Source organism: Choristoneura fumiferana, chromosome 16, assembly GCF_025370935.1.
Source record: "Choristoneura fumiferana chromosome 16, NRCan_CFum_1, whole genome shotgun sequence".
Taxonomy (NCBI): domain Eukaryota; kingdom Metazoa; phylum Arthropoda; class Insecta; order Lepidoptera; family Tortricidae; genus Choristoneura; species Choristoneura fumiferana.
Window position 1 is genome coordinate 2334997 of NC_133487.1, and position 13431 is coordinate 2348427.

Genomic DNA, 13431 nt, shown 5'->3' on the forward strand with positions numbered 1-13431 from the left:
AGGGGGGAAGGGGGGAGTTACGCGGAACTACTGCGATTAATAGTGGGAACACACCCGAATAATCCAAAAAAAACCTAAATTCTGTCAAGGCCGTCTCATTTAACGTATTCACTGCCACCTGACTTCCACTGGTGCCACCGACGCACGTGTGCGTTCAAAATGTATTAATAATTTTATTATGACAGCGGCACTGGGCGAAGTTCCGAAAACGCATATCGGTGGCAGTGAATGCGCTAAGACCAATTTTATTCAGACTAAAAACGAAAAGTTAAGCTTAGAGGCAATTTGTAGAAAAAAAAACGTTTATTTGTGATAATACTTTATTTACCTACTCAGTTAACCTCGATGGATATACATTGTATATAGAAAACATGATAAATAAGTACTTTTAAAAAACGCAAGTCCTTTAGGTAGAGTCCATTTGTTCTATACTTATAGATTGTGAAACCGTCAAGTACCTAAGTACTTAGCAGATTTCAAAGTCGTACCATTGTTCTATAGAACAAATACGGCACAGAAAATAATCATTAGGTAGTCTCCCAAGGACTACCAACGTTCCACTTCTATTCAGGCAATACACGCTGTATAGTCGACGCAAGAAATTTCTTTACCACCTTAAGATTCAGCTTCACCTTAATGTCAGTTGTACGGTTTAAAACGGGTAGGTATCTAAGCTAAGCGCTGACTGACTGACTTGGTTGTTAGCGTTGAACGCCAAATCTAAATATTTCTTTGGCGTAAAAAATAAAACTATCTAAAAAGGCATATAACAATAAGACTGCATTCAATCATCTGGTTGGGGTCTGTTGCTATACATTTTGCTGCGACCGAAACTCAACAAGGACTCTTCCTGTCGCCACAGTTTCTGGCCACGGATCTCAATCTCCTCGTGCCAGGCCGCTTGCGTTTTTCTGTGAAAAAAAAAACAATGTAAATTTTAAATAAATAAATGACATCTCATCTTCGTTGAAGTGGCAATGAGCAGACCATATAGCACGGAGAACAGAGGCCGTTTGTTTTGGGTTGAAAAGTTCTCGAATGGAGATGCGGATCGGCAAGTGCAGCGTAGGATGTCCACCAACGAGATGGATCTGGTTAAAGCCGCGGGTTCACAGTGGATTGGATGCAGGCCGCTTTCAACCGAAGCAACTGGTGGTCTATGAGGGAGGCCTATTTCGAATAGTGGACGCCCTACGGCTCATACGACATTTCATATTGTCGCCCAGGTGGATAGGTCACAATTGGCGATAGTACCACTGTGGGATCGTGGGTTATATTCGCGATAGTTCCTTTGGCTGTTCTTTCGAAGGAACTATTGCGTTTTTTCGCACTAGTTCCTTCACAAGAGATGAAGGAAGAACTGCTGCGTTTATTTTTCGCCTTTGTTCCTTACACAGTAGCACCTCAGTTCTTGCAAAGGAACAAGGGCAGCAGGAGCAGCCAAAGGAACTTTCGCGAATAATCCAGGATAATAGGACAGTGACCAGCACCTGCAGTTGTCTATCAGCGGGCTGGTGTTAGGGAACAGTGTCTGCAGCAGCAGCAGACAGGGCAGCACCACGACGCTCAGGAACTGGATCTGCTCGGCCGGCTGGTTCAGGCAGCGCTTTCGATCCATCATGCTGAGAGGCGTGTAGCCCATCTCGCGCTCTTTGTCACCCTGAGGGACAGTCACATAAAGTCAGGGCCTGATTAACCATGTCGGGACCCCCAGCCAATGCAATTTTCAAGGCCTCTTAGCCGTTTAATGAGGGAGCGCCAAAGTTCGCATTCTCTTCGCAAGTCACCGTAATTTTTGTCCGAATCATCGTTTGTCATAATTTTTATGCAACTCAAGATCTAAGTTAAAATATCTAGGTACCTACAAAAAAAATTATACTCAAGTAAAGACTTACTTGACTATAAAACTCCTCATAAACGGATTCTGCAATAGATTTAGCGACCCCGAAGGGCTTGCAGCATCCTGAAAGATCGCTGGTCGTCATCAGTATGCCCTGTAAACAAATCATGCTCAGCAATAATCGTGCGGGCCCAAGCCCTCTCGTTCTGAGAGGAGGCCTGTGCCCAGCAGTGGGCTAGGGACGTATGTAGGCTGGGATGATGATGATGATGATGATGATGAATAATAGCGTTGGTAATAGAGATTGATAAATATAGGTATATACTGCATATATCAACAAAAATTTATAGTGATTTTTTATATGATAGGGGGAAAACGAAGCATGAGGGTCACTTGATAGAAAGCAATCACCACCGCCCATGGACATCCATAACAAAAGCTGAGTTAGGGATGCGTTGTCGGCCCTTTGCGAAACGAGTAGGTAGTTGATTTTTGAAATTGTATCGCTCCGGAAACCTGTTTGTTGTGAAGTTTCACCGTGCGTGGCAAAAAGTTCCTCAAGAAACAAACTGTAGTAGACTGCCAGCTATTGAGGTGGTGAGGGTTTGATTAGATGTGGGTTACCTTGAGCAGTTTCCGATGAGCAGTCTGCGTCCAGTCGAAGGCGCGCTCAGCGATGAGAGGCGCCAGTTGCGCACGGACCTGTAAAATAGTTCGTGTTAGGTTTTGTTTGTCGTTACAGGGGTAGTTAGATGGTGGTATAATTGGGTAGTTAGATGTCGGTATAATTGGGTTGGGTAGTTAGATGTTGGTATAATTGGGTTTCGGGTAGTTAGATGTTGATATAATTGGGTTGGATAGTTAAGATGTCGGTAATAGTCGGTATAATTGGGTTGAGTTATTAGATGTTGGTATATAATTGATTAGTTTCCTGGATATTAAAAATATTATTTTATTTAGTCCGTCGGCTTATTATCAGAATATATTGGACGCGTTTTTTTTATTCGACAGGATGGCAAACGAGCAAGTGGGTCTCCTGATGGTAAGAGATCACCACCGCCCATAAACATCTGCAACACCAATCAATATTGGGTATTGCAGACGCCAATCAAATAAAAAATTACAAAGATGAACCGCGTTCAACTTCAGAAGTGGGGCCTGTGATGTCACACGGTGTCGCACGGCGTAACGTCACGCGCTAAGCATATGTATCTTCGTTTTTTAATTCATCATCATCATCATGTCAGCCGAAAGACCAATCAACAGTGGTATTGCAGACGCAATACGGAATACGGAACCACTCCACTCCACTCAGACCAGTCTTGTGCTTTCCGCATCTACCGCGATCCCGCGATCTTAACCAGGTCGTCGCTCCATCTTCTTGGAGGCCTACCGACAGCTCGTCTCCCGGTCCGCGGACGCCATTCGAGACTTCTGACCCCATCGGCCATCAGTCCTGCGATCAATGTGCCCCGCCCACTGCCACTGCGCTTGTTTAATTGACAAAAGAAAACATACTTGTCCTAAGTACATTTTATGATTAATGATAACCTATCCAACAGAATATTAGGTTTTTTTTAGGACACTGTAATATAGCCTATTGCCGGAAATCTGATAACTACTCATATGCTAAAGGAAACATTCTAAAATTGCGAAATTGTTCAAATATCTACCGTCCAAAATTTCAGAAACTTCTCACAATTTTGTATGGGGATTGAAACTTTCCGTTTCTTATACTATATTTTTTTTATGGAATAGGGGCAAACGAGCAAACGGATCGCCTGATGGTAAGCGATTACCGTCGCCCATGGACACCTGCAACATCAGAAGAGTCACAAGTGCGTTGCCGGCCTATTAGATAGGAGTACGCTCAATTTCCCATATTTCTTGTGAAAAATTCCAGAAATTTCCGAGAACTTTTCCAACATATTTGGAAACTTTCCACAACTTCCACATCTGTACTGACAACCATGAATAACCTGAAAGTAGACTGCCAGGTCGGTGCACAGGATATCGTATTTCATCTCCTCCATGATGCGGTCGCGGTCGCATCCCGGCAACTTGCCAAGGATGTTCTTGTCCTAAAAGGAGAATTTTGATAAATATCACGAAATCGTGGACGGAAAGACCTCGAATTAGCTTAGTGTGATGTATTTGGATCAGGGATGTAACAGATGTGCTTTTATTGGAACCGAAAGCGGAACCAGATGTTTTCAATTTAGTTTATCAGAACCAGAAACGGAATCGTAACCAAAAACGGAACCAGAATCGGAGCCTGAGTGATAGGTGGAGAGATATTAGTGCAGCACGTGGCAAGCGGGGCGATGAGCGATGGCTGGTATAAACCCTACGAATAAATATTTATTCGTAGTATAAACCTGTTTGTTTTTGATGTACGCCGCTCATGTCCCGCTGCCGCGCCAAGCATTGACATCCGATATAACTTCCGTTTCAAAAGTAACGGAACCGGAACCGAAACAGATGTGTACCTAATACCAAACGGAAGTTCCGACATAACGGAAACGGAACCGGAGCTCCGTAACACCCCTGAGCAAAGAAGCTGACGTATCTAGTTTGAGACCACTAATCATCAGATGACCTCAATGTTGCTCATTTGAGAAACCACATGGTACCTACGTAGACCTTTTTAAGACTTATTGCGCAGATATAAAGTTTTTTTCTATCGGCTATTGCTCCGCGTCGATAGATGTGGGGAGACCCTTACGGCAAATTAGGTACCTATAAGGGCACGAATTACTACTAGGGCTTGGTCGGGGTACTCTGGCCCTCAAGGGTAACTTAAGCCATTGGGATTAACTCGGTCGTGGTTTTATTGTTTTGAGAATATGGCTTTTTGCCATGTGGTTGGTGTTAATTGATCGATCACGTTATTATGTTTTTACTGGACCCTTCTTTATGTAGTTTCCATATGGGCCAAAGTTACCCTCCAATGGGTAAAGTACCCCGACTTTACTGTACCTACATTACATAGTGAGTGTGTGTTAACAAGAGCTGACCTCGATCAGCTTCTTGGCGAGGAAGTAGTGGTGGTACTCGAGTATGGAGGTCTTATACATAGCGGCGAGCGGGTGCTTGGTCAGCGCCAGGAAGTTGTTGTTGAACCCCGGGTGGTCCAGGTCGTGGCACAGCCCAGCCAGTAGCAGCGCTGCCGTCTGGAGGGAAGCTAATACTGTATGTGCAGTATGGGGATCGTGCAAAGGAAAACAACTTTTTGACATTAAAATTTAAAAGCGTTTATTGAAATTAAATCTAGAACTTTGATAGCAAATGAAACAGAAAAACACTGGAAAGCATATGGTACCCAAAACCGGCCACGAGCGTGTCGAACACGCCCAAGACAGGGTTCCGTAGCCATTACGAAAAAATCAAGCAATATTTTTCTAAGAATTTTGCGTTTTGTAAGGAATCTTCCAATTTTAGGTATATTTTATACCTTAGGCTGCTATTTACTCGTTAAACTACTAATAAATTCTCAAGCATTCTCACCTTTATACTTTATACTTAGTTTACCTTTATACTTAGTTTACCTTTATACTTAGTTTGCACTTGAAAATAGATTATTTCGCAAACTGATCGCTGAAACGAAAAACCGTCTTCATAAACCCAATGATTTATGAAAGACCTATCCAACGATACCCCACACCATAGGGTGGGATAGTCACCCCACTTACGTCTAGGGGTACTCAAAAATATATATATATTTTTTTTTGTACAATTTTGTCGGTATTGTTTGCCACATAGGTATATCAGTGCAAAATTACAGCTCTCTAGCACTCATGGTCTCGAGCAAAGCCGCGGACGATGCAGACATGGCGAAACTAAGTATAAGGGTTCCGTTTTTGCCATTTAGGCTATGGAACCCTAAAATGTAACAAAACAAGTCACGAAAGAACGGAACGCTTACCTCAACAGAATCGAAGTATCCAGAGTTGTTAGCGAGTATCATATACATGGTGTGCGTGAAGCAGAAAGCATGCTCAGCATTGTGGTAAGGATTGTTGCGGTAGCAGTTGAGTACGGTCATGGAGAAGTCGGCAAGCAGGGCGCGGTCGAAGTTGCGGTCGGCGAACGTTTCGACGAACATGTAGCAAACGAGGCCCGGCATGTCTTCGCGGCTGCCGTCGCTTATGTGGAAGTCAAAGCTGGAAGGGTTAGGGATGGTAGTTTTAAAGCCGCGAACGACGCCAGCGGCAGCGGAGCGGCGAGCGTGTACTCTGTTCATTGCGTCGCCGCAGTGGCTACGGCAGCACACTCATTTATTCATTCATTCACTCATTCAATTCATTCATCAAGCCAAGCCATTTTATCCGTTAATAGGTACCATAATGGGGCCATCCATTATACCTTGGTGAGACGTCGTGAGATTTTAGGGATATTAGGGAGTGTGGACCGGGATCAGCGTGTAGAGCAACTATTCCGGCTCAAGACAGGGATATATTTCAGAGCTAACGGCCAACCTGACCAACCTCACGTTTTAGTTGTAATGGAGTGGCAATTTAAGAAGAAGACAAAGTAGAAGACATGTGAAGTGTCGTACGTTTTGAAGTTGTTGGGAGCTATGACGATCCCGTTGGTCTCCATGAGCTCGTCGTAGTCGTGGCGGCACGGCATCAGGTGCAGCCGCATCAGCTCGCAGTACACCTTGTTAAGGTTCTCCTGGCACATTCAAAGATTATTTAAAATAAAACTAACGTAGGTTCCGAAGTATCGTAAATCGGTCATTTTTCCGTTAACGCTGTGTCGTTTGGTAGGTAGAAGAGACTTCGTACATAAGCTAGAAATACGTACGAGTATCAATGAACAAGCTCTTTTCATCTTTGTTCAGAGGATAGAGACATATTGTAGACGAAATAATAATGATGTAAGATAATCTTTTAAAGATAATTATGACACTCGTTCCCATTTTGTACAGTCACCAACAATAATATAATAAACGTGCATAGGTATTAGGTAAATATCTGATACGATTCTATTCCAAGGGCCGGTAGGGCATGTCAAATAAATATTTTTGCATACTCCTAAGGGAGTTGCAGATATTAATGCAGATGGCTGTACTGTATAGTACCTACGTACATATGTCTGAGTAGTACGTACATGATAGATCTTTTTCTGGTGCATGTGGTAAAAGTGTACGATGAGGGAGCAGTAGCTCACAAAGACGCCGAAAATTTCCTCGTCTTCCGTGTTGAACGGCTTGGCATTGGATTTGTTCGTCAGCTGCACCACACCTGTAAGAAAGAGAAAGGATAATGGTAAATTACGGTAATAAACCATGTGCCACGGGAGAGGCCTATGTCCAGCAGTGGACGAACATAGGCTGATGATGATGACGGTAATAAACGAAAGAAATTCAATGGTGTGCATGAAGTTCTCAATTCGTACTGAGCCCGCGTGGGAACTACGGACCGAGCCGTCGCATTCTGAGAGGAGGCCTGCCTGTGCCCCGCATTGGGACATATATATACGACGAGATGCTCAGGGACCTCAAACTTGGCTAAAACTAATGTGTGATAAGTACGAGATTGTATAAACGGTACATACAACCCTGTCTTTCACGTAACGTGTGCTCGTGCAGCGTGTTAATATGAAATTCCTCACCTATAACCCCGTTCTTGTCAACGATGGGCGACACGAGGCAGGAGCGGACGACGGTGCCGGTGGTGGGGTCGATGTCTTTAGTGAACCGCTGGTCTTTGTACGCGTCCCGGACGTTGAGGGACACGCCCGTGCGCGCCACCAGGCCTGCCGGGGACTGCTCCTGGCTGAGGCTGACCAGAAGCGACGGTTGGATGGTTGGTTGAATCGATGGTTCAAGGATGCGTTTCCACCAGACATGTACCTACGAGATAGCCGAGCGGCGGGAGGATGTGAAACCTTGTGACTGTTTCCACCAGAGATGTGCGAGGTACCATCAGCCAAATATGTGGTCTACCACCGTAAAGTTGAAAATCGTTTGCATGTCGTAAAACAATAATGTCAATAGACGTAACGTGTCTGTCAACTTGAAAGTTCGACTTTAGCGACATATTAATTTGATAGAATAGAATATAATAGAAATATGTTTATTCAGCCAACACATCATGACAAAAAAAGAGAGAACACATTTACAAAATTATAAAGAATACAAGAACAAACTAATAATGATGTGAAGCCGAAATGGTCTCCACTCAGCGGTGCCGTTGGCACGACTAGCGTTGTCAACGGCGCTAGGAACTTGCTTAAAACAAATGGTAGACCACTTATATGAGCGGGGTGCGGTGAGGCGGGAGCGGAGCGTGCTGACCGCTACTAGTGACGAGTAGGTACCTACCTACCCTACTTTGCACGCAACACATTCCTCGCACTCATCCTTCCCTTGTTTAGGCTATCCACTTAAGTGGATTTGGGCGAGTCTGTTAAGTAGGTATCCAAATAAATAAGACTACTTAGTTAACTAATTGCAACATGCACTTTGAAGCCTAGTGCTTTGACCTGAGCGAAGGCGTGTACCCAGTAATGGGACGTAGGCTAGGATGATGATGATGATTTGGCGTCTCCTTAAAATTGGCACCTGAGCAAGTTCTTGTAAGTACTTACTTGATTTTGGTCTTTTTGCGCGGCATATTGGTGCGCTCGCCGACCCACCCGTCGTCCCACATGTCGGCGTAGATGTCGTCTCCGCTCCGCTCGCGGTCGATGATGTAGAAGCTGCTCCGCATCGCGCTCAGAAAGGATTTCACCACGGCCTGGAACGATAGCACGGTTAACACGTTCATCTTGGTTTGGTTGAGGAGTATTTGTACGATGGCCGTATTTGAAGTTGAGCAACATTTAGAAAAAGAAAATGTAGAGTCCACCAATACTTTTTTTTTAAACCACTGTGTGTTCAAAATTGAAAACAGTAAATACTTACCTCTAATACTTTTGTCGTAGTAAAATGGGAATAGAAGTCTCAAAATGAATCTGCAATATTACAGCAGATGGTTGAGTTAATTCCACCGACAAGGACAACCCTGTCATTTTAGGAAACCGCAATTTTCGATCAAAAATATAGTCACCCCTTTGACTTTAAAGGGATGATAGGTCAACTAACCAAATCATCGAGTATTCCAGATCAAATTAAAAAAAATCTATACCCCTAGTTAAGACTTTTGCAGGTGGTAGGACCTTGTGCAAGGTCCGCCCGGATTGCTACCACCGTCTTGCTCGCTAATCCTGCCGTGAAGCAGCAGTGCTTGCCCTGTTGTGTTTCGGCGTGGAGAGTAAGACAGCCGGTGAAATTACTGGCACTAGAGGTATCCCATCTTAGGCCTCTAGGTTGGCAACGCATCTGCAATACCCCTGGTGTTGCAGATGTTTATGGGCGGTGGTGATCTCTTACCATCAGGAGACCCACTTGCTCGTTTGCCATCCAGTCGAATAAAAAAAAAAAAAAAAGACCCTAGGCTCGGACCCCGTGTGATTTCTTGGGAAATACCGTACTGGATGCTGGATGCTGTCCTACGTGACAGACTTCTTGTATACTACGAGTACTTAGGGCTATCAGCAACGGTTCCTATTACCAGCATGTCAGTGAGCATAGTGTCGACTGAAGCTAAGTCACAGAAGTAGCTGTGCAGCAGCGCTCGCAGCTCCGCGTTGAGATGCGCAGTCTTCTGCAGCGTGACCCTCGCGGCTGCCTGGTGCGCCGCGGCGCCCGCCCAGCACGCCACGCTTACGACCGTGTAGACCACGCTCTGGAAACAACCCTGAGCTAAGGCCTTATTGTCTAAGGGTCAATCGACTTCTAAGTGTGTTGTTCTGTCCGTTCGTTGTTAGAGACCCCCCAAAACAACACCCCCAAATAGCATTTTCACTTCTCATGCTCGTAAATATCGTATTTATGCTGGATCTAGGCGACTTTTTATACTCAAGTGCATTAAGTAAAATCTTCGTCTAAGACCAAGGCAATCAGGTGTCAACAGCCACACCAACAAAAAAGTTTCTATGTATTTTTTTAATTATTTTTAATTTCAATAAAACTGAAAATCAATGAAAATAAATTAATACAACTAAAATTTTATAATTATATAGCAATGCATGAAAAATAAAAGGTACACCTAGCAAGTAAATAATCGTTTCCTGGCGTTTAAAAAAAAAGTGTAAGAACCCTTAATTGTTTTGAAATTTTGGAAAAAATGTGGTTTTTCCTACTCAGAATCAAGAGCACAATCGATTCCGATCGCTAAAAATAATTTGTTCCCATTTTTTCATACAAATTTTATGAGTCAGTTTGACGCCCATACTGAGTGTATAAAAAACGTCGCAAAACTGAATTTTTTTTGGGGACATTTTTTTTAAACTATCGGAATTGGTTGCGCTCTTGATTCTGACTAGGAAAAACCGTATTTTTTCCAAAATTTCAAAAAAAGAAGGGGTACACTTTTTTTTGAAAATGCCCTTCCACTATTGCTATTTCATCTCCTCGCAATCGAAGTGAAAAGCAGAGTGTAAGTAACCGGATTTTACACGACGTGTTTATCCACCCTCACCGTACCGGCTCAGCCACACCAGCCGAGATAAGTATGAACGTCTCAGGTATAATGCCTCGAATTATGCTCTTTTTGTACAATCTACTATTGTTAACTACGGCGTGGCGAGGTGAGCGTCTGCGCAATGAACACAGAAAATGTTCACTGCGCCGCCGGTCGTACGCAATCTTGGCCGAGCCGTAATTTACAAGCTGTGTCTGTATGTACATCTGTCTCAGCTATGCTTACACTATCATAAGTCTCCAGGTATGTCCTGTACAGTTCCAGCACAGCGTAACAGTCGCCGTCCGGCTTGACGACGGGCATGACCAGGGCGCATTTAGCGTCGATCCAGCGCAGACCCTCGGAGAAGCGACGGTCGCGCTGTACGTCGTCCAGTACCAGATACTCTTTGGTGGCCGCCACATGAGCTGCCGCCATCTTTCCTTCCTCTAATAAAAAACAATATTATTTGTTTTATCAGCAATGTTGAATGCTTCACGTATTACTCGGCGCCGCGGCGATTCGCCTCAGACTGCTTTGGTTCAGGAGGAATGGAGGACATGAGGCCTTTGCACAGCTCTGGGACACTAACCCAGGCTAGATAATGTAGGTATATAGGCTAGGGCAATGTAGATGTAGGTGTAGGCTAACGCTTGCTCAATAAGAACGAAATTTTTTTATTCAAAAGACTTAAGAATCCCGCTTGGTCTAAAAAAAAAATTACAACGTTACAGCCTCTGTCAGAATGAAAAGGTTGAATGTTCCCAAGCCAACCGAATGTGTGTGTTCATGTGCAGCTTAACGATGTGTTCCTTCAACGAAAAATTCATAGTTTTGCAAATGTAAATAATAAATAAAAATCGAGAAGAAAATCCGAAGCATTAGCTCAGGCTTTCAATCCACGACCGTCTGCTTGTTACTGCTGGCAATATGACCCACAACCGTCGACAAACTTACCAATAGGAATATTGACCTCGTGACGGTCAGGTTTCTTTGTGTTTTTCGGCATCAAAATCAGCTCATTGTTCAAATCGTCAACCATGTAGACGAAGACACCTGAAAAGTGCAAGAAATATGATCAAGTGGCCTCATATGGAATACTATTCCCATATCTGGGCTGGAGCGCCTCGCAGTATCAACTTCTTCCCAGCCAGCCACTCGAATTGTCGACGACCGGGAACTTTCTGGTCGGCTTAGCCCGCTGTCTTACCTAAACCGCATTTATTATGTGGAGTCCTAAGTATTTTTTACAAGTTTTTATTTAGTTTCACCTGTCCTGTTGTCTGTATGCCTGTCTGGCTGTAGTCAAATCTTGCAAGTTAAATTCGACCAACTTCCAGCAGTCGGAATGACTTGAAATTTGGCATACTTACGAGTACCTATGTAAATTGCATGGCAATACAATAAACTAGACAAGCACTGCAAGTAAAGTTGACAAAAAGTAGTCAACAAAAAAGCTTGTTTGTATTAAGATTCTTTTTTACCAAAAACTTATTAACCCTATATTCCAACAGGATTGGGATGAAATTTTAACCGCTCTTGGATTAGAGACCACCAATTTAGTGGGTATTTTTTGTGCAATGCCAATGAAATCCACAATGAAATGTTTGGGAATTTGCATGGGAATTTAAAAGTAATTTAACGAAACTTTGGAATTCAATTCAACTGCCGAATCAAATGGTTTAACCTTTTCGACCCCAACGACTCATATATATACGCACCGCTGGTTTCACGCCAACGACCTATATTACGTCCATTACGGGTGATGTCTTTTGTATTTGACGTGGCAGCGAAAAGGTTAAACGTGCGAAGCCCTGGCTAAAGACTAGTTAAAAAAAAACATACCAGAACTGTTAGTAACAGTCTTCAGCACCATCGCAGTTTCATACAAAAGCGAATCCAAATCCACCGTATCCTCCAAAAACACGTTGAACCTGTTTATATCCAAATACGTTCCTTCCTTTTTCTCCTCCTCCTTCAAACCTTTCCTCTCTATCTGAGCGTACGGGGCTATCACTCTCCTGGTGACTTTGTCCAGCTTTTCTGGAGGCACTAGGAAGTGGGACTGGGACTTGGATAAAGGGGTCCCCATATTGACTGTTGCGGATTTACGGATGCTTATAATGCTTTGCGTATAAGTATCCAGTCTACTCTTGACTGACTTCGCGTTTCTGGGCATGCCCATGGGGCTGATGGATAAGTAGCTTTTGTTCATGACCTCGTTTTTGAGCGGACTCTTTTGTCTGTGCGGAAGGTCCTGGTCCAATTTATTGCTTTTGGGTGCAGACATTTTCAGCTTTTAGGACTTTTTCAAGGGCTGTTTAGTTTATAAAACTATGACAATGTCACTAATGTGTTTTATTTTTATTTTTTGACGTATCTTTGTTGTTAAGGTTAAATTATTGAATGCTAGTGTTATTTTTGGGTATTTTAAGCTGGATCATCAATCACAATTATTTTTCACAAAAAAAATCTTTTTACCTACCACCAAAAATGGACCTCTAGTCCTCCAGTTTAAATTGAAATTATAATAAAAACTTTTACATTTATCATCTCATGCAGAAATAACACCCTAATGCCTTTAAAGAAGAAATTCTTGTGTATATTTTTTCGGGAATTCCGAAAACGGCTTTATCCCTGGGAAAAAGCGTGTTAGTTATCGAATTTTAGTCCGACCAAAATTCAGTCGCTCAGGTTCTGAAATCCGACTATCTTTGCCTTGTGTAGGTATTTCATGCAAGTAGGTACTAACTTAATGGATTGTTCTATCTTGCTGCTAGGTAAATGTATATTTATTTTTATTTTTGTTTTTTACTGGATGGAAAACGAGCAAGTGGGTCTCCTGATGGTAAGAGATCACCACCGCCCATAAACATCTGCAACACCAGGGGTATTTCAGATGCGTTGCCAACCTAGAGGCCTAAGATGGGATACCTCAAGTAACAGTAATTTCAGCGGCTGTCTTACTCTCCACGCCGAAACACAACTGTTGCTTCACGGTAGGATCCGGGTGGTAGCGATTCGGGCGGACCTTGCACAAGGTCCTACCACCTGCATATATTCGGCATAAATAGGTAA

The 13431-nt window shown here is 43.3% G+C and overlaps 1 protein-coding gene across 1 annotated transcript; it reads right to left on the minus strand.

Moving 5' to 3' along the window:
* Positions 1–346: 346 nt before the first annotated feature.
* LOC141436649 (cAMP and cAMP-inhibited cGMP 3',5'-cyclic phosphodiesterase 10A-like) lies at positions 347–12695 on the minus strand. The gene is made up of 15 exons (XM_074099664.1): positions 12199–12695; positions 11311–11409; positions 10600–10802; positions 9403–9576; positions 8438–8586; positions 7460–7629; positions 6956–7089; positions 6399–6517; positions 5766–6003; positions 4858–5013; positions 3820–3921; positions 2465–2542; positions 1896–1994; positions 1491–1660; positions 347–911 (listed from the first exon to the last, which is right to left on the minus strand). The coding sequence occupies exons 1-15, from the start codon at positions 12641–12643 to the stop codon at positions 785–787; spliced, it is 2463 nt and encodes an 820-aa protein (XP_073955765.1). The 5' UTR covers positions 12644–12695; the 3' UTR covers positions 347–784.
* Between the last annotated feature and the right edge of the window lie 736 nt (positions 12696–13431).

What these genes read in the sequence shown, in the direction of transcription:
- LOC141436649 (XM_074099664.1), bottom strand. Translation starts at nt 12,643, where the DNA reads ATGTCTGCACCCAAAAGCAATAAATTGGACCAGGACCTTCCGCACAGA. An exon ending in CGAGGTCAATATTCCTATTG is followed by an intron (nt 10,803 to 11,310) that starts GTAAGTTTGTCG and finishes GTTTTTTATTAG; the next exon opens with AGGAAGGAAAGATGGCGGCA. An exon ending in ACCAGAAAAAGATCTATCAT is followed by an intron (nt 6,518 to 6,955) that starts GTACGTACTACT and finishes TGAATGTGCCAG; the next exon opens with GAGAACCTTAACAAGGTGTA.